General features: G+C 39.8%; 1 protein-coding gene across 1 annotated transcript in view; it reads right to left on the minus strand.

The window, feature by feature from the left end:
• The window catches only part of LOC140895919 (von Willebrand factor D and EGF domain-containing protein-like), a 282,268-nt gene that overhangs the window by 149,278 nt on the left and 107,660 nt on the right, over positions 1 to 25,330 (minus strand). The window contains 6 exon segments of the mRNA XM_073306827.1: positions 474 to 626; positions 2,525 to 2,677; positions 5,170 to 5,307; positions 11,755 to 11,974; positions 13,687 to 13,937; positions 21,158 to 21,271. Of these exon segments, the coding sequence (XP_073162928.1) occupies positions 474 to 626; positions 2,525 to 2,677; positions 5,170 to 5,307; positions 11,755 to 11,974; positions 13,687 to 13,937; positions 21,158 to 21,271 (1,029 nt within the window).

Genomic DNA, 25,330 nt, shown 5'->3' on the forward strand with positions numbered 1-25,330 from the left:
CTTTTGACCCCGGCTATTGATACATGCCTCCTTGCTTACCTCCTCCCTTACAGGTCACCTTGACATATGCATGTCTTGTAACCAATGAAGCAGGTAAGAAGGAGGGTAGGGTGCTATTGGCACAAATCGTGCTGTTCTGACTGATAATAGCACAAATTTTATGCTTGCGGCCCTGTGTTAGAAATAAAGGTGGGGTGATTCTTCTTTACCATGGCACCCATGAAGTCCTTCACCACAAAACTGTTACTGTTGTAGACAGCCTGCTGAGTCTGGGTTATCTCCACTCAGAAAGAGTCAAATATTTCTGGCTGTGACACTTTTCTAGCTACTCTGCCAATTATTGTTCAAAAGTTTTGACTGATTGAGCATTATACATAAAAAAGAAATATGGTATATCATAGTATTACACCACCACAGCTTACATTTTCTCATAACCTTACCTCAAAAAACATTTTTAAAACCCCAAAAAGTACCTGGTCTAGGAGTTTGTGTACAGATTCGTCCATTTCCAAAAAAGCCTGATGGACACCGACCACAAATGTACCCAATATCAGGAGGTTTACGATCAACACATAAGACCCCAGGGAAGCATGGCCTATTGGCAGGTCGTTCAGGAGCTCTGACACCTAAAAGAGTATCCAAGAACTTTTCTTTATTAAATTAAATCTTTATTAAAAGTGAAACAGTGACTATATAAGCCTAGCCAAGGCTTTACACTACTTTTATTCTTTTAAAATATAATTAACATCAAATGTTTCCCAAATCTTATGCCAAACATAAGAATGTCCTGAAGGCACAATGTATCAGAACATCTGTTTCTTATTAAAGCAAGATTTATTAGTCCTCTAATTATGTGTTTTAAAGTTTATTACTCAGAGTTGCTTGGCGTTTATCATGGACAGAATAGAAATTGTAATTTTCAGCATAAGTGAAAGATTAACAGGGTAAGAAACTGCATTATTCAGATATCCCATATTTTAAAAAATCATTGGAATCTATTTGGCAAACCATATTTTGGCAAAGGTAATACATTACCTTTAGAAATATATTGTAGAGTTCTGCATATGGTTCTGATATAGAAATTGTCCAGGAAAGTCCGTTATGTGACACAAGACTCTTTAAATTCATTTAATTTTGTACAGAGTTAAATAATAGTAGAGGTTACCTGGCAATATGTAGTTATCTGGCCTAAAACAGAGATAACAAAGGATGTATAAAGTCTGAATGGTGGTTGTATTTCTTTTTAAACTGTCTTCAGTGGGCTCTAGATTATGACAATCAAATATTTTCAGTGTTAATTCTGCACATTGGTTGCAAAAGAACTAGTACAAAGTAAACTGAAATATTTATGGATTTATGTGGTTTTAATGCAATGTGTAGACTTACTTTGGATAGTGGCTACCACTGTACAACTACACAAAAGGGTAAGAGGACACAAAAAACAGTTCTCCCACATGAACCCCTGAACAACAGCCAGTCACAGACCTCATCTTTCTGCTTCTTGAGTGTACTATAAGTCCCAAAATGGTGCGGACCAAACTGCAGGCTCATGCCAGCATAAGGGGAGTGAAGGATTCCCCATGTTAAGGGTGGAGCAGTGTCCATTGTAGTGTACGTTTGCTGCTCCTGGCGGCATTATGTCTGCTGAAGGAACAAAGATTTTGGGAGATGTATGTTCCCCCTCCAATTATAGGCTGTGGCAAAAAAAATCCACAATAGATTCTTAATATATGCTTTGAGTCCATATTTCTTGCATGACTGAAGCTCCTGCATAACTCTGGGGCTGGACATGGACTCCAGGAGAAGACTCCTGGCAGCCCATGACTAGGATAACTTCCTATTAGACGTCAGTGCCTTTGTCTATTTTTTTATGCCAGCAAAAGTGGAGTCCCTCCGATAGGCATGAATAGAGATTTCAGTGCTAACCCATCCAGAGCTGGAGAAAGTTTTCTGGATGAATAGTTTATTCACTGTATAATACAGTTTTGAGTCAACCAAAACTATTCCCAAACTTGGGTTGAATTTGGTGAATGGTTTTCTCAGGAATTTTTTTTTAAGTCTAAGTGTTTTGATGTTTTTAAAATAAAACATTTCAACTTTACATATAGAAACAACATTTCATTGTGAAATTTAGCTAGATTTCTTAAAAAAAATAGAAAAAAGAAAACTCTGAGAGCTAAGTTAAACTAAAAAAGGGTGAAAAATTGTTTTGGGTTGAACAAAATGTTTTGCTTGACCCAAAACAATTTTTATTTTTATATTTAGTGTGTTTTGGTTTGGCCACCAAACTGAAAGATCCACCATGAATCTTATCCACACTAATAGTTCCCGTACCTATGTCACATTTTCTAGTAATAATGCAACATTTCTGTGTTCTCTGTTTTTTGCATTTGGCTCTGTCTTATTGTGATGTGCTGGAAACAATTATTTGTGATTATAAGGATGTAAAATGTATGAAGTCTTGGTACATAAACTGCAAATCTGAAAAGAAATGTCATGGCATAGCATAACTTTACATACTTACCATGTGTGTCACTACCGTTAACACTCTTAATTGCAGGAGCTTTCTTTGCCTCTAAGGGTTGCATTGGCCATTCACCCTCTATCTTGTTCAATTCACCTTTGGCATTATTATTATCAGTAATGAAATCTTCTGTAATGTCAGCAGTGGCCTCATCTGTGATAGGAAAGCATATGGAGGTCAGGGTAGCAAGGTGTTAGAGCTTAGCTGTGACTGATGATAAAAACCAACAGTAACAGCAAATCAAGTAACCCCCCTTTGTTTATCCTAGAAGCCAACCATAAAACAAATGCAAGCAAAGCAGATGAGTCAGCTGCTGAAAGTCATCAGGACTTCAGTACAAAAATTATAAGAAAATATATACTAAGCCCAAATTACCCAAACTTTGCTTAAATGAGAAAAACACCCAATATGCATAGTGGTCATAGAGATGTAGCTGTTAAGGGGTCCACAAGTTCCGATGTGTAATGTGGCCTGGCTTTTCAGATCTAGATTGAATGCTGGGATCTATAATCTCTCTGCCCCATACTTCTATATGAAAACGAGGACAGCTGTAAGCTATGTAGTAAAAGTCTGTGGGCTGATTTTACAGCTGCGCACATTGGATACTCCTGTACACCGTGCACAGAGATGTAAAATGAAAGGACTGATCATTAGAGACTTTTAAAAATATTAATTTCCTGAACACATTAGGGAAACTACCTGAATGAGTTAGGGACAGTAAAGTCCATCTGGATTCATATTAGCTAGCTTGATCGGGGAAGTGTGTGTGTGCTCAATCTATAGATGGAAGCCTGGAAGAGCTATGTGAAGTTCTAGGCAGAGACTCTACAGTGAAGCAGAGACAGAGATAATATGTTTTCCAATAAAGCTCCTTGCTCTGTGCTAGAGGAAAGTGACTCTGATTCTTTAAAATTGTCACATGACTGGAAGAACTGAATGAGAATGCAAATGAATACCTATTTTTTTGTTCCAAGGTTTTTTAATGTAAACTGAAAAAGGTTTGTTTTTTAATGTAATCTCTTCCCCCTCACACAATTAATCAAATTAACACCAAAAACGCAACAAAAAAAAGCAGACACAGCGGCAGCATTGGAATTACTCAAATTGATGGAGTAATAATGTATAGCAAACATTTATGTCCGAGAAAAGTGTAAATTTCACTGAAGGAAGAGTCAATAGGCCTGACAATACAGCTCATTGATTTCAACATTCCTCTATTATAGACGTGTATAGAAATACCCAGCAGCTTTCTTTCATAATCAACAAAAGAAAGAGTAGGTGTCTTGGCAAGTCTGTCTCGTACTGCTTGAAATTTTTGGAAACACTTACAAATGAATTTCAATTGTTGATTTATTTCCCCCCCAAAAATATTTTTTTTATTGGGGCTGGAGTGGCAAGAGCTGATTGAGGCTTCCCCAGCAGTGCCCTGCCACAATGCACAAATGAAAAAAGTAAAGGGACAGAGTAGATCAGATTCTTTGCACCTGGGACGGTCCCTTTGAACTACTGGAGCTGCACAAAATGACCTTAAGCCTCTCCAAGGAGGCTGATGAGGATTTCTCAACATGGGGTAATCCTGCGTTTCTATAAAACCTCTCCTTGTCCCAGCTGTATGCCCAGCTGGGAGCTGTGGCTTTCCAGTGCTGGAGGAGGCAGTGAAGCCCAGTGTACTCCACTGGTCCACAGAGGGCTTAATTGTCTGTAGGAGAATGTTCTAGCTGGTTCAAGGCTGCTTTAATTGGGGCTGGTGTAGCTCCCGGCTGCTCCCAGGAACATAGAGCCACCTTTGCCTTCCTCTGTACCTTTCCAGTTGTGCCAAGCATAAATCCAGCAGCACAGCTGAAGATAGCATCCAGTATGCAAACACTCAGCAGACATACAAGTGAAATTCACTTATGTGCAAAGGGCTTGCACAAGTGCCTTCTCTCCACTTAAGCTCCACACAGGGCCAGCTCTACACTTTTTGCCGCCACAAGCAGCGCGCCGAGTTGCTGCCTGAAGAAGGGAGCTGCCGCCGAATTTCCACCACGGAACTGTGAAGATACAAGCTGACGCCAAAATGCCGCCACGGTGAAAAAACCCATGCCGCCCTAACGATGCACGGACTGCCAGTCCTTTAAGATTGCCGCCCCAGGCACGTGCTTGGAACGCTGGTGCCTGGAGCCGGCCCTGGCTCCACCCTATCCCTTAGTATGGGGACAGAGCAATCTTTTACAGATGACTCCACAACCGATGTGCACCATAGAGGTGGCTCTGCATTCATCCCAATATGGCTTCAATGGAGGAAACCGTTGTGGAGTAGGCTAGAGGAGCGGGGAGGGAACCACACATACTCAGATCCAGGGACCAAACGCCATGGCAATAGATAGGCAGATTATTTTCCAAGTACTGTCTGTGTAATCATGGATATGCTGTAGGGCTGTGCATTAAAACAAAGATTTCAAACACCAGAAAAACCCACAGCTAACAGAGCCCAATATGAGAATAGTCAAATTGGTAATATAATAGTAGCCTGATCTGTGTATTTAAAGGCCTGACCTTACTCCCATTAAAGTGAGTGGCAAGACTCCCATTAACTTCAGTGTAAACAGAATTGGACCCTAATTTTTGTCTGTCTATATAAGTAAATCATGCAAAACACTTACATCTGCAAGATTTACCATCCCCCTCCATTCCACTGGGGCAAGTTCCACATATATAAGATCCAAAGGTGTTTATGCAAGACACTCCAGGAAAGCAAAGATTCTCTTCACATTCGTTCACATCTTCCTGACAAGTAAGCCCTGTGGCAAAAACAAAGGAGAGGTTAATAAGAAGGAAGGATCTGTGTTTATTCCTCAGCTGAAATGTTCAGGTAGACTCTTGAAAACTCATTACAGGGTACATCACTCATTTTAGAGCCAAATTCCCCAGTCTCACTTAAATCTGCTGTTATCTCACTGTTTATTATTACTGTCAGTTTTTTGCATCAGAACTGTTGAACTTGAAACTGCGTGGAAAACTTTAGACATTTTAAGAAAATGAAGCTTCATTTGAAGCTTTCGTCTCTGCTTTTTCTTTTTTTCTTTTTATGTCATTTATCTGAGATCTTTGCCATTTATTTAAAAATTCAGTGTCACCATTTGGACTTTAGCATGTTGAGAGCCATGTTCTGATGTATTGTGCTGTTGTTTTCTATTTGAGCCATATTATTAACAGCTTGTTGCTTGTCAACCCAATAGGGTTTGCTTGGAACAAATCTTACAAAACAACCAGATGGTTTTTGGAAATTTTCATGCTCTGTTCTTATAATGTAATTTAAAGGGACACGCTCAAAGCAAATTTGGGGCAGAGTTTAAGTGTTCTAAAATAATAAACGACTGTAAAACTCAAATAGAGTGTGCGTCTTGCATTCTCTGCAGTCTTTACATCCCCAAATTTACAGCACTGGACCAGTTCAGGGGAACCTAAAAAGGAAACTGACCATCTAGCGAAACTGACCATCCAATAAATAAAGTGATCCTGAGTAATCTGTGTTGAGAAAATTGCAAAAGGCAAACAATGTAAATGAAAAGTTGAATCAGACTTTAAAAATGTATTTTACTTTAATAATAACGTAAGGATGATATGTTAATATCACTGGTAATGGCATTGGGCTTAAAATAGCACCTGACCATCTCAGGGGCATATGGACAAGGTAGCTAAGGTTCAGGTGGAGTATCCAGAAAGTTTGTAGCATATCATGGCCTAGGCGTGGTGGGGAAGCAGAAGAAGTGGTATCACTGAAAGGTGTTTGGGACAGGGACTGTGTATTACTGTGTGTGTAGGGTCACTAGAACAGTTGGGCCTCAATTCTGATTGGTGCCTCTGGGCAGGGCTACAATACAAATAATAGCAACAAGGACTCTGGACAGATTATGCTGGCCTCAAATGGGTCCCTCGACAGATGTGGAGGCTGAAAGTGCTGCTGTTGTTGTGCAAACCGTGCTCCCTCATCTCTTGAGAGAGAAAAAACAACGAAACTCTGAGAAGGGAAATATCCTTCTCCTTGTATTTATGGAGAAATGACCCACTGAGGGATGCAGGACCAAACTCTTGAGTGTGATCCTATTAAATATACTGAAGAATAAGTAACCGACCATTTTGAATTATAGGGCTATAATATCACTGAGGGATTCTGGGAGTATTATGTAGTGTAAGAGAAACTAAAGTTTGTTCCATTACTGGAGAAATAGTATAAAATTAGAAAAGGCTTCTAAAAATAATTAAGGGACTATTCATTTCATAGATGGATCCATGGTGGTTTTGTAATTAAGTTACTGCACTTGAGGTTGGATTCTAGATACCTGGGTTCTATTCCCAGTCAGTGGATATTGAGGTTTTTTGGTTTTGTCATCAGTAGAGAGAGGACAATATTCATGTTGAAGGGAAATGAATTAATATTTGTGATGTGAATTGAGGTAGATAGAAGGCACTTTCCTCAGACTTTTCAGAAGCTCCTGCCCATGTCTATTCCCATTCTCACTTCCACACTCACTGAAGGCTAGTCTACGCTACTGCACTACATTGGCACAGCTGCACCAATGCAGCTGTGCCGCTGTAGCGCATCTAGTGAAGACACGCTATGCTGATGGGAGAGCGCTCTCCCATTCGCATAATTACTCCATCTCAATGAGAGGCGGAAGCTATGTTGGCTGGAGAGCATTTCCCACTGACATAGCACAGTGTGGACACCACTTTAAGTTGACGTAACTTGCATCACTCAGGGGAGTGGCTTTTTCACACCCTGAGCGATGTAAATTGCATTGATTTAAGTGGTAGTGTAGACAAGCCCTGAGACTCTGATGTCACGCTCAGGAATGCAGGGATATAATTCACTTGGATCACAGCTACTTAATGCATCCTGTATTTAGTAAGTTTCTTCTCTAGAAGTGGCATTTGGGAAACTCTCAAAAGAGTTAACATTTTGCTTCTACTACCTGTTCACTATCCTTTGTAAAGATTTGTTGCTAAAATGGTGTTGTCACTTGAGCATGATAGCATTGCCTTCTCATTAGATTATTGATGGCTTTCTAGGGAATTGAGACATAAACACAACATCCAGGATGAGCTTATATTGTTGTCACAGAACCTGCCCTGAAGTAAAATCATCTACCTCCCAGCTGGTTTTAAGCTTCACTGGCTTATAATTTTTCACCTGCTATTAAAACATTGAGATGTATTTCTGTTTTACTCAATTATTTCTTTATTTTGTTGTTGCTTTGTTTGTTTGTTTGCTTGTTTGTTTGTTTTTTTAAGTATTTTTTGGTCAGGAAAATACAGCAAAAATAATGTATATTGAATATAAATGTCCAAGAAAAAAATGTGATTAGTGAAGCCTGGTGTGTCCTTCAACAGACATGAATCATACATCCATGGCTTTATAGTCATGGTAATAACATATTATTAAGTGTTAGCTATTCTTCAATCTGCTGTTTATCCATTGTCCCAACAAAATATAAGTAGAAGCAAAGTGTTCTTTAAATCATACTGAAAATATCCCATAAGGATTTTTAAGCAGCAAGCTGCTTATGAAGACAAGCTGGTTCACATGGACTCATAGGTCTTTATTCTCATATACTAATATAACACCAATGGGTCTGACTCTCCACATGAATGAGTGCAGCAGGATAAAACTGGTGCAACTCAGTGGAGAATCAGGCTCATTGACTTCACTAGAGTTAGTCCTGATTAATGCCGGTGCAAATGAAATCAGAATCAGGCCCACAGTCAATTAATCCATCTCCCTGGGCCCAGTGAAGAATTGTTCCCTATACTATGTTTCTGAATGTTTTATCAAACCCAGTTTTAAAAGTCCCTAGTAATGAGGTTTCTCACACTCTCCTTGGGAGACTATATTCTCCAGCCAAATAGAAGATTCCAATCAGCTTCACTGTTAGGGTATATTTTAGATATTCATCCTACACTTTCCCTTTCTAAATTTCTTTTCCATACTCAGTCTCACATAGCAGGTTTTTTTCAAGATTTCTTTCTCTCACTTACTATCTGAATTTGCTGTCCCCGAATACATTGGCTTGCATTTTTCCACGTCTCATTTAATTTACTTTCTGCCCATGTTTTTAACTTTCTCTAAGCCCTTTCTCACTCCGCACTGCTGTTCATGTATCCTTCTACATTTTGGGTCATTGGTGAATTTCATTAACATGTCATTTACTCCATCTTCTTGAACATTAATGAAGATATTAGAGGAGGCGTAACCTAATACTGATCAATATACAGTATTGCTGACTTGCCTATTGGATTGCCCCCGCCATTTTAGCCCCCACTCTTTTGCAATCCCATTTATTTTATTTAAGTAGTTGGCATATTACTTCCCCCTCCCTGTTCCCTACTCCAGAACTTGCAGTGAGAATGCCAGTTTCCAACTAAAACACTGGAGTTTGTACAATGTATGTAGCCTGGTGAAGTGCTTTGACAGAGCTTTAACAGCATGGGTGGAGGGGTGGGGAGGGAGGCGGAAGGGGGCTGAGATGCCCCCCAGGATCTTATTTGCTAGTGCATAGTTTGCTACGAAGGAAGCTGAGAAAGAAGATCCTGGGTTATAGCATGAATATGTGTGTGCTTTCTTTGTGTGCCAGCAAAGGGAATCCTAGGCTGTTTTTTAGCCTCAAAAATATAAGTTGTCATGTCTCAGTAAGAAATATCTTTCTTCATTCCTGCTGCAACTTTACAGTTGTCAGTTGCTTAGAAGAAAACAAGCAGGAGCAGTGAGGGAATTGCTGAAAGAGAGGGTGTGGGTTTGCATGACTGTTCTTCGGTTTTCAGACGGGTTTAGTAAAATCTGTTGGCTGGCTTTGGCTGAAAATGGATATTCCTCCCTCCTAAACTGAAGTCAGGTTTTTCCATGGGCCTACTGTGCATTTGGGCATTCTGACCCCACTTTTAGTCACCTTTCCAACACTAGGGCAGCAGTTTTCTAGTGTACAGCAGCCACTACTATTTTATTAGGGTGTGTTTTATGTCTGAACTTGATTGTTTCAATTTTTGAAAGTGGAGTGTAACTTTCAGTACGGAACTTGTGAGTATCCACATTGACACGTGGTTTAGTTCCAGGAGACACACGCTCAAGAATGGTAATGACCTTTCATCACTAGACAACAGATTTTAATCTGGCATGGTTTGACAGCAACTGAAAGTTGTTACTCTTTGATGGCTGATTCAGCAGACTTTGTGAAACACAGAGGCACCTGAGTGGTATTGTTCCAGAGCTATAAATGGCTACCATATTAGTAGCATCAGGGGCGATGCAAAGGAATAAGTATTTGAAGACTTGGTGAGAACAGGGGTGAGCCATATTGGAGGAAGCTTTTGCTGCCACTGTGGTGTTGTAGTTATTCTACCAATAAATAAGTGACTTCATTCAACAAGGTTTCTTATCTGGTGCAAACATTTAAATTCAATTTTTTCACATTTCTCTAGTTCTTTTTCTATTCTTGAAATTGGCTTGCACCTTATATTAACATTCTTGAAGAAAGTTCCTGCTATGACACGCAAAATATCAAAACAATAAGAACTTCTGTAAAGTGCATTCCCAACACAATGTGTACTGTCCATTTTGTTTAATCTCTTTGTAAGGTTTCTCATGTGCTTTCACACTCTAGTTTTTCAACAACATCTCAATATTTCCAATTAGCCAGAGTAAGCAACTGACTTGAATCTTTTTATGAGCAACAGGAAGTTATGTTTGTAGCTGGCTGGCTTAGTTTTATCTTTCTCTAACTTATACCTTAAAATGAAAATGACAGAGGCATATCATCTGAGATAAGTAATTTTAGCAATTTGGTACACGTACTATTTTGTATTGTAAATACTCCTCTGAGACCACTTTGGTTTGTCAGCAAACAGTCCAGGGTTTATTTAAGTATCCTCTCAAAGAGTGTAGAATTATGCCCATGCCCAAAATTACTGTAACAGCAAAACCACTTAAAACAGAAAAAGAGATCATAGGATCATAAAGAGTCACCAGGCCTGGTTCACAGCGGGTGTAGATCTGTGTACTTTGTTGGCTTTAATCAAACTGTAACAATTTATACCAGGTGAAGATCTGCTTTATAACAGCTAGAGATGGAAATTCCTCCTGCATCTACCTGCTCACTTGTACAAGTGATTGAACTATTCACTGCAAATCAAAACCAAAGGCCTAAATCCTTTGTAGGAGGTTCAGCTATGTCTGTCCTTTAGCCTACACTGTTTGTTTGATGCTTATACTATCTCTTTCCATGTTTCAGTCTTTTACCTCATTCTTTCCTTTCATTGCATTTCCTGCAGCTTCCCATCTGTGTCTGTCCCTGCATTGCATTCTCTCATTCCTTCCCTCATGTGCTTTCAAGTCTCACCCTGCCCCCACAGTCTCTTGCTCCTGGTAAATGAAAGGTCAAATACGTCTTTCTCCTTTATGCCATCTGCATGAGAGCCATCCACAGTTGCAGTGCTTGTGCTGTCATGAATGTGCATTGCCGCTTGTTTATCACCGTCTGCAGCAGCAGATACCCAAAAAGGTGACCAGGAAGAGGTGAGACAATGGCTCTGTATGTCCTACATGGGGGTCAGAAGAGATGGCTAGCCAGGCAGAGAAGAGTACACTGTGCGAGCAAGATGTCTGGGAACTCCAGAGGTGTTACGCCTGACGAAGGCCCGATGACTAATGAAGCTTCAGGTAGGGTAGTGTGGTTCTGCTACAACAATAAACCTCTTAATCTCTCTCATGCCCTTTTCAGCTCTTCTTCCCTCTCTCCCAACATCAGTCATCTCCTTTCCAGTCGCCTTTCTATTACCCATTTTCAGTTCTGCCCCCTTTCTGCTCCTTCTCGGACAGCATTGACAATGCTCCTTGGTTCAGCTTAGTGCAGCCCCAGAAGCCCATAAAGATGACCACCTGCCTGTTCTGGGCTTCCCAGCTCTCTTGCTTGGATGACGGAGTGGGAGTTAGAAGGAGATGAACTGAGGTCAGAACAGTTCATAACACCACAGGCTCCAATCTGATTTCAATGGGCTGGAGCTTTCGGTTGCTTGATTCCCTCAGCACCGACACCAATGGCTGTCCACATGCCTTAAGCTAAGAAAGGGAGTGATGGCAGCAGAGAGAGGATTCATGCAGCCCACTTGACAGATGTTTGTGGACATCCTACACTGCGTTTGAAAACCCCACAACTTATCAGATCAAATAGGAGTTAGAAGCAGTGATGTGTTACCTTTTAAACCAGCTGGACATTTACAAATGTAGCTATCTACACTGTTCATGCAAATGCCACTCCCACATGAGTTTGGTTTGCAGTCATTTATATTTTCCTGGCAAAAGTTCCCATCAAATCCACTGGGGCATATGCAGAGATATTCACCAATTCCTGGAGGGAAGTTAATATTGGTAACACATGATCCACCATTCATGCAGCTGCAAGGCTTCACTAAAACCTGGAGAAGGCAAAAGGGAGTCATAAATATGTTTCTCCTATTGAATAATCACAGAGGAAAGGTGCATCTAGCTACCTTTTAAGGTTTGACTTGAAATGCAAACTCATGATACATTATTATAAAAAGTAGAGTTGTCAGGAACATGTCAACAACACTTCTTTTGATGAAAAATGCTGATTTGTTGAAATCTAAACTGTTTGCTGGAAAGCACTGGTTTTGATGAATTTTTTGACTTGAAAAAAACATTGCAAAAAATGTCAAAATTGTCAATGTCCAATTTTGACATTTTTAAAGCATTTAATGACATTTTTCATTAAAAACAACTTTGCATCTAGGAATTTGACTTAATTTATAATAAAACAAGCTTAAAAAGAAGGAAAGGCTGTAATGAACATAAAACGTATAGAAATGAATATAACAAGATATTTTGATGTTTGTTGTTTTGTAAATGAGTGAAAATTTTTGAGATTTTGACTTTCATCCCAATTTGGGATGCAAATTTTTTTTGAAATCTGTTTACCATCCATTACTAATAAAAACTTCCTTCTAACCAATGTACTATTTGCATAGAGCTAGTCTCACAGTGAAGGCTTTTTATTTATACTATTGAAAGCTGGATTTTAGCTTCCATCATTTAGGGGCACAGTCTAACCTCAAATATGCAAACAAAATTCCTGTTGGCTACAATAGCAATTGTTATTGAGTATCTGAGGGCAGAATTCCTTAGTTCCTTAGTTTTGAATGAAGAAATAAATAATCTTTTAAACTGCTTGCCTGCCTTTAGTGTTAACCACTAATTCTTTAACAAATGTCTTTGCAGGCATGCATTCCCTAGATAGTCTCTATTCCAAGTAAAGAGAACAGCTTCAAGTGCAGTTATGCTGTGTACTTGCAAAGACAAGATTTCAAAGAATTTTAATAAAGAAACATTCTCTCTATAAAATCTAGCTATACATTTCTAATACACCCATCACAGTAACAACCAATACATCTGTTAGTCTATAAGGTGCCACAGGACTCTTTGCTGCTTTTACAGATCCAGACTAACACGGCTACCCCTCTAATAACTAAGTTATAGTTTCCCCATTTCTTTAAGAACTCTACAGATGATTATTTTGGCTAAAACTTTGTTAGGCATCTGAGTCTCATTAGCATCTCCAACAATTATCCATTATTAGCAAAACTGCTCTAATATTAAGAGTCTGCACCCCACCTCATTCATCTCATTAGCTCATGCTATCACAGGATTAATGTAGCACCTTACAATAAAGACAAAACAATGTACGAGAAACCAAAAGTGGAGTAATGACATAAGAGCAAGGTACCCTCTAAAGATATAATTGAGAATGAGTTATAATCTCCCCTTTAGAGCTAAAACTTGGTCTTTTATGTTACGTGCTTTTTTCAAAGATCCAAATGCAGACTGTGAATGTTAAAGCCAATTAATGAACTATTAAGAGGCTGTGCAAGAGTGTTCTTTCAAATAGCAATCAATAGAACCTGCTCCTGTTCAATGTATATATTGGTTCTATGCTCTCAGAGATATTTATTTGATTAATTGATCATTACTGCCATACTGGATTATATGCACTTACTAAGAAATAGCTGAAGTCTCAGTTTTTAAGACAGTAACAAATTATTAGCCATAATGGAAACTGCACTAAACCAATAGCATGATAAACAGTTTTTTTTTCTTAACGTTCCCCTCCTACCTCAACAGAGTATCTGCTTTGTGCATTGCATTCATCTGACACAGAGAATTCAAAGATCTGCGGTTCTTCCAAATCGACTTTCCAGATAAGAAGGCCAGCAGGAGACAGCGTGGCATCCTGTGGCCCAGCCTCTAAGATGAATAGCACTGCCGACCCTTCAGGATCCACTGCTATTAACTGGTAAACAAAATTCTCACCAATAAACGTCAGCAGCTGGCTGGAAGGGACTTGGAACACAGGAGGTAGATTGTCTAAAAAGCAGAAACGAGACAACGATTATGTACATTCAGACTTCTGCAATTTAAATATTCACAGGGCAGATTTTTTTAAGTAATGTGGTAAATAGACTAAGTGAACTAAAGCTGATGATAAGAGTAAAGTAGGTGTCAGAGATAACAAAGTGCTGTACTCCATCAGAAAGCACAACCTCCTCCATTCTAACTGGTTCATCACTCATATGGAACCTTCATCATTTTTGTGATTCGTCGGACATATGGGAGCAGTCCCAATATGAAATTATACCCATCCACTGCTTCCCTTTCCCCATCTCTTACCTGAAGTGGAAACTGTAATTCTAATAGGGGCAAAGACCTGAAAGTACTGAAACTTCAGCCAGCTGTTTCTGTATGTATGGCTCATGCAGCTCTATTTATAATGTGATCCCCCTGTTTCTAACTATGCATCGGACAGGACTTATCACAATGGGGCACAAATCTTGGCTGGAACATCCAGTTGCTGCTAATAATAGCACTTGTATATTTGGTAATATATATAATGAAGTCTTAGGAATATGAGAGCTCCCTGAAGCAATCAGCCATACATTGATACTAATAAGTGGGATTTGTGTGTGTTTAATGTGTGTGTTATAAAGTATGTGGATTAGTGAGGTTGTTGAGCTTTAGTGACTATTGGAGTGAAGCTCAGCACTATAACCTAGTCTGGGAGTTCAAAGTAGTAAAATCTCATTCTGTGGGCAAGTTAGTGATAGAAAGGTAAGGGAGGTGTTATTTGATTCATAAAAATGGTGTCATCCTCTGTGGCATGGTGAGGAGGGGACTCATTACCCCCCGGGGCTTCCAGTTGTAGATCCTCCAGTTTGTGGAAATTTTAATAATACAGTGTCATTGGAAATGGGTCGAGTTGGGTATCATTCGTAAGCCCTTTCTCCTACAAACATAGTGGCAAATATGACATATCCAGAACAATTATGTAGACATATATTCAAGACAATGTTTAAAAATCAATGTTTATTTAATTATATTTTAACACAGAGATGCACTGCTTACATTAAAAAGACATTGATCTTTGGTAATCCTAGGGAAGTTAGCCTTGACATGCAGGACTGAAAACATTTATTCATCAAAGTCATCAGCAGTGTCATCTGAGTTTAGGGCATCATAGCTAGACACATCATGCTGATCCTTGTTTCAGCCAGATGTACACATCTTTGTACAAGGCAGGCAGCTGGCCAAACATTTGCAGGGTCATGAGTACCTGGTCTTTGCACAGGAGCGTTTGATTAGCTGAAGGATTGATTCGGGAGTGCACGGTATTTCACACATAACAGGTGTGATCAGTCCGTCCTCCGAGACCCATCTGTGCTCGATAGGGAAGGGTAGTTTTGGATGTGCTTGATCATTCCAGAGCCTCTCCCCTGCTTGATAATTTGCTCTCTTGATAGCAGGTATAAATGCATCCCCCATCATGGCAATTTTTTGCTGTCTGTCTACTTCTTGGAAAACATCCACTAACATTGCTCTGCAAGTGTTGGAATGCTGGTCTTCAAATGGTAAGCTTTGGCATATAAATGCCTACGGTTCATTTATGACCTCATCAGGAACTGTCTCAGCCATTCTGTGCACCTTCAGAGTGAGGAAAGAGACCTTGGAGGCTGAATCAACTGCCTTCCAGTAAGACAATTTAGTCTTTCCAACCAACCTTCTGGTAGTGGTCATTCCCTGAAAGGGTGTGGAAACCTGGCAGTGTGGTAGCTTTTAATGATCCGAGTGATAGGAACACATCCCTGAGGTATATAAAAGGTTCTGCTCCCCAGCAGCAGGCACAAAAGCTGAAGTCTTGGGAGCATCTCACAGAGAGCACTAGAACATCTGTGACTTGTGCAAAAAATCCAGAGTTTAGTAGCACCACTCTCTCTGGCACTGATGGCAAGATAATTTTAGTGTCAGCCTCCTCATGGGAACTATGAAGAAACTTCAAGGAAAAGTGCAAGGCAGCAGCTTCCTTATGCCACGCAACAATGAAATTCTTTGAGCAATTCCTGCAAGGTGTGCAGTTAACTCGACCTTCCTGTGAGTATGAGAGAGTAGTTTCTTCAATGTGACATTGGATATGTTTGATGAGCCAATGATTTTTGTACTGGACAGGTAAAATACCATGGAGTATTTTTAATTGATTCCTCTGCCTGCATGTCAAACACGAGGTGGACTATGTCATCGGTCCAGTATTTTCTCTGTGGCATCCTAATGAAGTATTCAGCCAAATCTCAGCAGGCGTTAACAGTTTCTAGTTTGTTGAGAGCTTGTACTCAGGCATACCATCCATGCTGAAAGGCCTCTGCTGACATAAAGTACCCATCATGTTGTCAGTAGACACTGGCTTAGGAAGATCATGTGAGATATCCATTAGTTTGCTTTTTGTCTGTTATGTGCATTGTTCTGTCATATTTGAACATCAATCATGCAACCACCGAAAACTCATATTCTCCCAAGTCTCATGTAGAACAACATCATGCTGAGATCTGGACACGAAAAACAAACAATGACCTATCTGTGATTAGCTCTGTAATAGTCCCTGACACCTTCAGTCTGACTTTCTTCTTTGCACTAGAGCCCAGTTTAAGTCTGTTCTTCTTGATTGGTGCCCATAGATTGATGGAGTCTTGGATAATTATTTGGGTTTTGGAGGCTTCGTTAATTCATTACCCAAGATATCCATTCATCTGACATATTTAGCTATCTCATCACAGAAGACTGCTTTCATCATATTAATAAGCTCAGTTCTGTCATATACAAATGTGTTGCCCGTGTGAGTAATCTCATTTTGTAGCTTTAAAATTGCCCTTTCTTGGCATTAAACAGCACCTAAAATGCTGCTTGGTTACTACTGAGAAAGTCATCCAGCTACAGTTAATGATTCATTCAAAATTTGATGGAGTTCTAGGGTTGTCTCACTACAAGTGACAGCTTCATACAGATTCTCATCTGTCTCACATGTTGAAACTGTGCTTAATGGGTGCCTTCAGGCTTCTGGCTTACTGCAGAAGATGTAGATGTCTTCCCAAAATGCACACCATGGGACCTAGTATAAAGTGAGTTTTGCCCACAACTGACACTTGTCCCATCGTCTTCAAATGTTTCCTGGTGCTTGCTGTTTTCCTCTCCAATCTTGCCAGATTCAGTTTATGGGTGTACTTCTTATAGCATGTAAAGTGCCACTGAGAGTTGTGTGTAACCAGGTCCTCTGTGGTCACATTCTCCAAAGATTCAGTTCCTAGTCATTACATTTCATCTCCCCATTGATGCCTAAAAATGATCAAGACCAAAGTAAAAACAAAAATTCTGTGATAAATTACTTTGGGATTGTAACTAATTAAGTTGTGTAATGTATGTCAGGTAACTATGTGCATACCGTTTGTGGATGGATTCCAGAAATTTCTGGCTGGTTGCTGATGTCTTAACCAGTGCCTCATTATAATTCTTTTGGCATAATAAACAAAGCTGATCATCTTTACCACTGAACCAATTCTCTTTTGCTGATGATGGCAAATCACTTTGAAGCTCTCCTTCCATATACAGTAATCTGAAACACTAAAAAATGATCAGGTATCATGTTCTGAGCATTAACTGATGGCACACTTGTCGATCAAGGCTCACAGTTTAATTTTGTGAGGGCTGCATTTTGACATGACTGTTAAAAAACAATTTTTAAATTATATTTTACACATTTTCTTGAATATATATCTACATAATTGTTCTGTGTTTGTTATGTTTCATACCATCTGCTCCTGGGAGAAAGGGCTTTAAATGACACCCAAGTTGATCTGTTTCTGATGACACTGTATTATCAAAATTTCCATCAACCGTAGGACCTGGAACTGGGGGGATGCAGTGAGTCCCTCCCACCACACCACAGAGGATGACATCACTGAAATTATAATTCTATACATATATTTTTATGTGTCAAATGACACCTCCCTTACCTTTTGACCATTTACTTGTCCGTGGAATTACACACACTGCTAGACTGAGAATGTAGAAATCAGAAAATGACAACACATTCGTATTACTTGTGAAAACATGCAGGACAGGATATTATAGTAAGAGGTTTAAAGTAACAAATTCAGAAAGCAACGCTGCAAGCTCTTGTAAGCCTGATGCTGTGATTTGCAAATGCAAACTTTTTTCAAGGGATGAGTGAATATTGCCCACGTGGTTGGATCTACCTTATAAGGAGCACAAAGGAAATAAATTGAAACAAATCCTCTTTACCTGGAAGAGGAAAGATCAGTTACAACAAAATGAATGCAATAGCATTTCAGAGTTCTGAAGAGGATACTGTCCCTTCACTTCATCAGTCAAATATCACCTTGATTTCTGAGGTTTAATTATTTTCAGGGATTTTTAATATTTTTATCTATTGTAAGAAAAATTGCATATTGAAGTATACAATAAATCTCTATGTCTACATGCCTTGTATACATCTGTGAATGTGTGATTAAAGATGATTTCTTTGCATACTAGTTAACTGTATTTGAATTTGAAACTTGTTTGTTTCCAGGGGTGTATTATAGGCATTGAAGACAAGAAAAATTATAACTACATACAAATATATGTGTATACTTACAGCATATGTAATTCATATTTTAAATTTAAGTAATCTAATTGCCAAATTGATGAATGACAAATGAATTGAACAGGCAACTTTGAGAAAAAGTATTGTAAATTAAACAACCAGCCCATTGAACCGTTTCTGATACCATTAACTCATGACTTCAGTACTACCTTGCTCCTTGAGTAGTTCCATGGATTTCAATGGGTATCTTGAGGAATAAGGTGCTTGTCAACACGATTAAAGGTATCACAATTTGATCTCATATACATTATTATTGTACTTCAGTAGTGACTAGATGCCTTAATCAAAATTAAAGCCCCTTGTAGCTAGGCACTGTACAAACACAAAATAAGAGACAGACCCTACCCCTAAGATCTTACAATTGAAATAGATAAGACAAAGGGTGGGAGAAAGGAATTATTATCCCAACTATAAAAATTGTATACTGAGACATAGAGAAGTTAATTCACTTGCCTGAGGTAACACAGCAAGTCTGTAGCAAAGCTGGGCATTTGACCTGACCTCCAGAGTCCTAGTTCAGTGTTTTAAACTCAAACCCATCCTTTCTCTCTTTTAAACACCAGTACAAGTTTACATTTTTTTATGTTTAAAAGAATCATGTCATAATGGAATTCATTCATAGGTATGTTTAGCTTTGAGTAACCCTCCAATATATATGAAGATTAATTTCATTTCATAGTCTGGTATTTTAAATCTATATCTCTCATAAGAACTGGATGCATCTTTGCAATAAATTTTGGTAAACAGCATGTGGAGCAGAATCAGCACTATCCTTTTATTCTTGAGTATCAATTTTTCAGCCTTTGCTTTCCAAAGCATGTCTTACATTATGCAATTATTTAAATAGGATTCTCCATTTGTCTTTGCTGTGCTATCAAACCTAAGTTGCTTGTCCAGCAGACTGTCATGGCATAACTGCTGAAAGCTTCTATCTATTATTCATTTATCTTTTATGTCACAAACACTCAAAACAACTAAGCCCATAAAGGTTATGCCAGAAGCAATCAATGGCATGCTCAATGGGTATGCAGTTGCAGATAAACACAAAAGGTGTTAATTGGATGGAGAGTTACAAGAGGAAGTAACAAAAACAGATTTCAGAGTAACAGCCATGTTAGTCTGTTTTACAGGTTTCAGAGTAACAGCCGTGTTAGTCTGTCTTACAGGTATGCATCTGATGAAGTGAGCTCTAGCTCACGAAAGCTTATGCTCAAATAAATTGGTTAGTCTCTAAGGTGCCACAAGTACTCCTTTCCTTTTAACAAAAACAGAGGCACACGAAATGAGGTGTTCCTGAAACAGACTGTAAAGAGGAGTGTTTTGATTTACATGGATTCATTCTACCCAAATATATGAATATAAAATATCACCCTATTTACTTTCTCTAAGTGTCTCAGCAATTCTGGACATGGGACTGAGTCCCAATCATGGACCTTGGCACTATTGAAACTTGGGGTGGTTGAACAAGGATCTGTGTCCAGATTTCACAAAGGACTCCTATCTTTACTAAAGCTTAAACCAAAATCCCAATTCCAATACTTTAGGGCATCAGAAATCCAAATCTAAATCTTACACTGTTCTCTAGATGATCCCATTGCATTTACAGGTATCCCTCAGCCATCCTCTACATGATAGCATATAGTATGATTTGTTTAGTCTGTTCCCCCCCAATATTCTGGTGGACCCTTTGCATTACAACATGACCAAGTTTACAGAAGACCAACACAGAATCAAATGCTAGGTCTACATGTAATTGCTCTCCGCAACCAATGCATGTATCTATTGCAACAACAGTTCAATAATAATGCTGTGCACGCACACGTGTGACCATGAACATAAACCCATGACAATCATTGCTGTTAGGAGCATGAATAATCTGCACAAGGGGTTTCTGGGTAATGGCTATATCAAGTTTTTGGGTACATACACAAAAATGTAGACTGCAGGCCTTAATCCCTAGGAGTTGCCTCAGAAGCCTTCACCATGACTTCTGTCATGGGGGCCTCAGAGGGGCACCTGTAGGTTTTGTGGAGAGGAATACGGGTGGATGTTTTCTGCCCTTTGCTCCACTTTCAGATTGTTGGATTTCTCCTAGATACCTTTGTGCAACACCTACAAGAATTTAGCTGATAGCCCATTTTAAAACCCCAAAATAATCTGCTTCCATTGGTGTTTCAAATACATTGTTTTCCTTGAGTGGTTTCTCTTTAAAGCCTGTACTCTTGAGAGTAGCATGGATGTCTTTGGGACCAGCAGCCCCTTGGCTAACAGTTTTCAGTATTGCAGAAATGATAAATCTCAAGTGTTTGCTGTGTGGATAGTTCCTAAAATCCTGTTTTCGGGGGGTTGTTTATTTGGCTTTTTTTTTTTTTTTTTAAAGTTCTGTGAAGTTTTGCCAGGTTTCAACCTAGAACCAGAAACTTGCATATATATGTGTAGCACATATACACAATCACAATCCTGTATTCCTTGTGCACACAAAACACACACTGGAGGCAATGCACACAGATTACAGAATCAGGCCCCAGTTTAAAACTTAATGAATGTAATACTGCATTCTTACCAGAATGCCTGTAAATCTTACAAAAATCTGTCTTACTTTCATTAATAGACCACGTGAATTTCGAAGTGTCAGGTTCACAGAGAAGACATGAACTAGTAGGGCTTGAATCTCCTTCACTGTAGCATAGTCCAACTATGTTAAAGTCTCTTCCTGCCAAATAAATAAATAAATTAAAAAGAAAAAGACCAGAAAAATGACAGAAATTAGCAGTTAGTAATTGCTTGAGGTAAGCATGATCTACTGTTTCTCTAGGAATAGAGAAAAACAATTTAAATGCTAGCACTTTGTCCCCCAGGGAGAATACCAGTGCATCTTTACATTGCTGAAACACCAAAGAGTTTTCCAGTTTCATTGCAAGATCCTAGTAGCAGTGTCTGTCTTATCCTAGGCAACTTGCAATGTCACTGTCATGGACAAATTTGATAGAACACAGCTTTTTTCCTAGAAATGTGTATGTACTGTATGTGATTATTACCACCAGCTGTGGCTTGCTAATATGATGATTATGTGGTGACACTCAAAAAATAAGCTCCATAAAAACACTTAAGGGGCACTTTCTAAAAACTTTGACGTTCTGGAATTTTACTCTGTTTTTTAAAAAATTAAGTGCTTCTGTCCATTCCTTTTGAAATAATAATAATAAAATTCAATGGCAATAACAACTCAGTACAGAATGAAATAAAAATGTAGTAAGGAAACATTTTATTTTTTAGGTTTCCATGACATTATTTTAACCAACAGTAACATTTTCAAATGCACCTAAGTCACTTAGGAGCCTAAGTCCCAGTGAACATCATTAATTTTAGTCAATTGGATGTGGACTTCATCTCTATATAGGGCATATGTTGAATTTCCATAGTGACTATGTGCACTGGTTATTGGATATGTTTCAAACAAAACCCTATCCTTTTGGGGTGTATCTCCCTCAATATCTCCTGATGAAGCAGTTCCACTTAGTATAAATAATTAGTCATTGAAGTAGGGATTGAAACCTGACTCTCCCACATCCCAGGTAAGTGCTCTAATCACTGGGTTATAGAGTCTCACTCTTTCTCTGGCCCAGGGAGCATTGCTTATTCCATGCAACGTGTAGCAGCTTCAATAAGAAAAGCTGAGGAAGCTTCACCCCGCAATATTCCAGTGGTGAAGGCACTCACTTGGGAGACCCAGCGTCAGAGACTGGGACCTAGGCAGTCATGCCCAGTGGTTGAAGCAGGAGTTGGCAGCCAGGAATAGAAGGTCAGCATCAGAGCCAGAATCAAAGGCCAGATACCAGAGCCAAGGGTCAAAGCTGAAGTCAGGATCAGAGCTGAGGGTCAGAACTGGAGCCAGAGGTCAGATGCCAGAGCCGAGGATCCCAGATGCCAGAGCCGAAGTCAGGAATCAGAGTTACATTACCAGCAGTAAGGCAGGGTTGCGTTCATGGCAGGAGCAGGGCAGAGAACAAGGAGGAGCTATCACACCCTTGACAACCACCAAGCTGCTGCTGCTGGGTTTAAGAACTGGTCAGTGGACTCTTCCCACCAATCAGATGGAGTAGCCAGTCAAGCAGCCTACTAGAGGCCAGCTGCCCTCATTATGTTTGCCTGGAGACTGGCTGTGCTGCAGGCACTGAATCCTGACAGTACCTCCCCTTCAAGAGTGCCTCCTCAGGGCCCAGTTTCTCAGAGTATTACTGACGGAGTTCTAACAGTAGGTCCAGGACATGGATGTTCTCTGACTGGTTTATGAATGTTATAATTCTTGACATCTGATTTGTGTCCATTTATTCTTTTACGTAGAGACTGTCCAGTTTGTCCAATGTACATGGCAATGTGGTCAAACTGGACAGTCTCTACATAAACGAATAAATGGACACAAATCAGATGTCAAGAATTATAACATTCATAAACCAGTCAGAGAACACTTCAATCTGTCTGGTCACTCGATTTCAGACTGAAAGGTCACAATATTAGAACAAAAAGACTTCAAAAACAGACTCCAATGAGAGACTGCTGAATTGGAATTAATTTGCAAACTGGATACAATTAACTTAGGCTTGAATAGAGACTGGGAGTGGATGTGTCATTACACAAAGTAAAACTATTTCCCCATGTTTATTTCCCCCACCCTCCACTGCTCCTCGGACATTCCTGTTAACTGCTGGAAATGGCCCACCTTGATTATCACTACAAAAGGTTTTCTCCCCCTCCCTCCTCTCCCCCAGCTCTCCTGCTGGTAACAGCTCATCTTAAGTGATCACTCTCCTTACAGTGTGTATGATAACACCCATTTTTTCATGTTCTGTGTGTATATAAATCTCCTCACTGTATTTTCCACTGAATGCATCCGATGAAGTAAGCTGTAGCTCACGAAAGCTTATGCTCAAATAAATTGGTTAGTCTCTAAGGTGCCACTAGTACTCCTTTTCTTTTTGAGTTTATTCATTGTATAATCCTGAAAGAGCCCAGGTTTTGATAGTTTGGCGCATGGGTGGCTCGATTTAAGATCCTGGGCAGAGCGCCACACCTTGTCTCCTATGCCGAGATTGGAGCAGCCTGACGGTCTTGGTCCCCATGGTGTTTATAGGCTTCTTTGGCAAACTAGAAGTGTTCCCCTGATCTGCTGGTGAACTTGTATAGATGGGAGGCTAAATCTGCAGCGGTTGGTACTGGATAACTTACAGGTATGTCTGTGCGGAACTAGGGGTGAAAGCCATAGTTTGTAAAGAATGGGCTATGTTGAGTTAAGGCATGGAATTTATTGTTACATGCGAATTCAGCAGAGCACAGCAGGGGAAGCCAGTTGTTCTTGTAATAACTCAGAAAACAGTGAAGACACTGTGCCAAGATTTGATTGACTCTTTTTGTTTGCCAATTAATCTGCGGGTGATAGGTGGACAATGTGATAGGAGGAATTTGATACCAAGGAGTCTGAGAAATTCCTGCCATAATCAGGAGATGAACTGGGGTCCCAAGTCTGATACAATGCCTGTCGGTAAACTTTGGTGGCAGACAACATTTTCCAGGAGAAGCCAAGCTGTCTCCTGTGTGGTAGGAACTGTACAGCATAGGATGAAGTGGGCCATCTTTGTTAGAAGGTCGATGGCAACCAGGATTACTGAATGTCCTCGGATCATGGCAGTTAATGAAGTCTATTGATATAGTAGTGGCCACCCGAAGCTTCTTGAGACCGGATGCCAGGTCCTGAATTGACCAAAATGGTCCACAAGTGGCAAATGCAGGCATTGTTTCAATACCTGAAGCCTAGTTAGTTCCTCTGGAATGTAAGTGCAACCCTTGTGACTAAGGAGGTTATTCTAAAATAGGAACTTGAAGTTGGGTTGGGTACCTGCAGCGTTCAGTGTCTTGTGGATCTGGGTTATGAAGGAGTTATCAGAGAGTGGATGGTGGATGTAAGACTGCTGTTGATCATCTGATTGACAAAGTTGGACACCTTGAGCATGGTGGTAGAGAGATCTTCACCAGGTTCAAGATTTTTGTCTTTGTGGGATAGGGCACCTGCTTTTCCATTTCTCATCTCTGCATGATAGTTTACCACAAAGTCAAATGAGTGAAGAAAAGGGATGAGTGGATCTGGTGTTGGTTAAGGTGTCTAGCAGTCCAGAGGTAGTCCAGATTCTAGTGGTCCATCAGGACTTGGACTGGGAATCAGGCTCCTTCTTGAAGGTGGCACTGCTCCTCAAAAGCTACATTTATAGCTAGTATCTCCTTGTCCCAAATATAATTTTTTCCGATAGGGTTAGCTTCTGAGAATAAAAGGCACAAGGATGGAGATGGTTGTGGGGCTTGTGTGTTGAAACAATACAGCACCTATAGCAAAATTCGAGACATCAGCCTCAGTTGTAAATGGCTTGGTGGATGAATCAGGATGGATGCCGAGGTGAATGACCTCTTCAATTAATCAAAGGCTGACTAATCCTCGATGGACCAGGCAACCCAGCCCCCCTTTTCTACATGCACCATTATGGGTGTAACCATGCAAGGGAATCCTTTTACAAATTGCCTGTAGAAATTGGCGAACCTGAAGAATTACTGCACCCCATGTACATCCTGGGGTATGATTCAGTCAGATATTATTGCCACCTTGTGCAGGTCCATGGTAAGTCCTTCAGGTGAGATGATATAGCCCAAGAATTCTACTGTGGTTTTATCAAACTTGTGGTGGCTTGGCAGTGTGTCTCCAAGAATGTGAACATCTGATGACTGT

Source organism: Lepidochelys kempii, chromosome 11 (assembly GCF_965140265.1).
Source record: "Lepidochelys kempii isolate rLepKem1 chromosome 11, rLepKem1.hap2, whole genome shotgun sequence".
Taxonomy (NCBI): Eukaryota; Metazoa; Chordata; order Testudines; family Cheloniidae; genus Lepidochelys; species Lepidochelys kempii.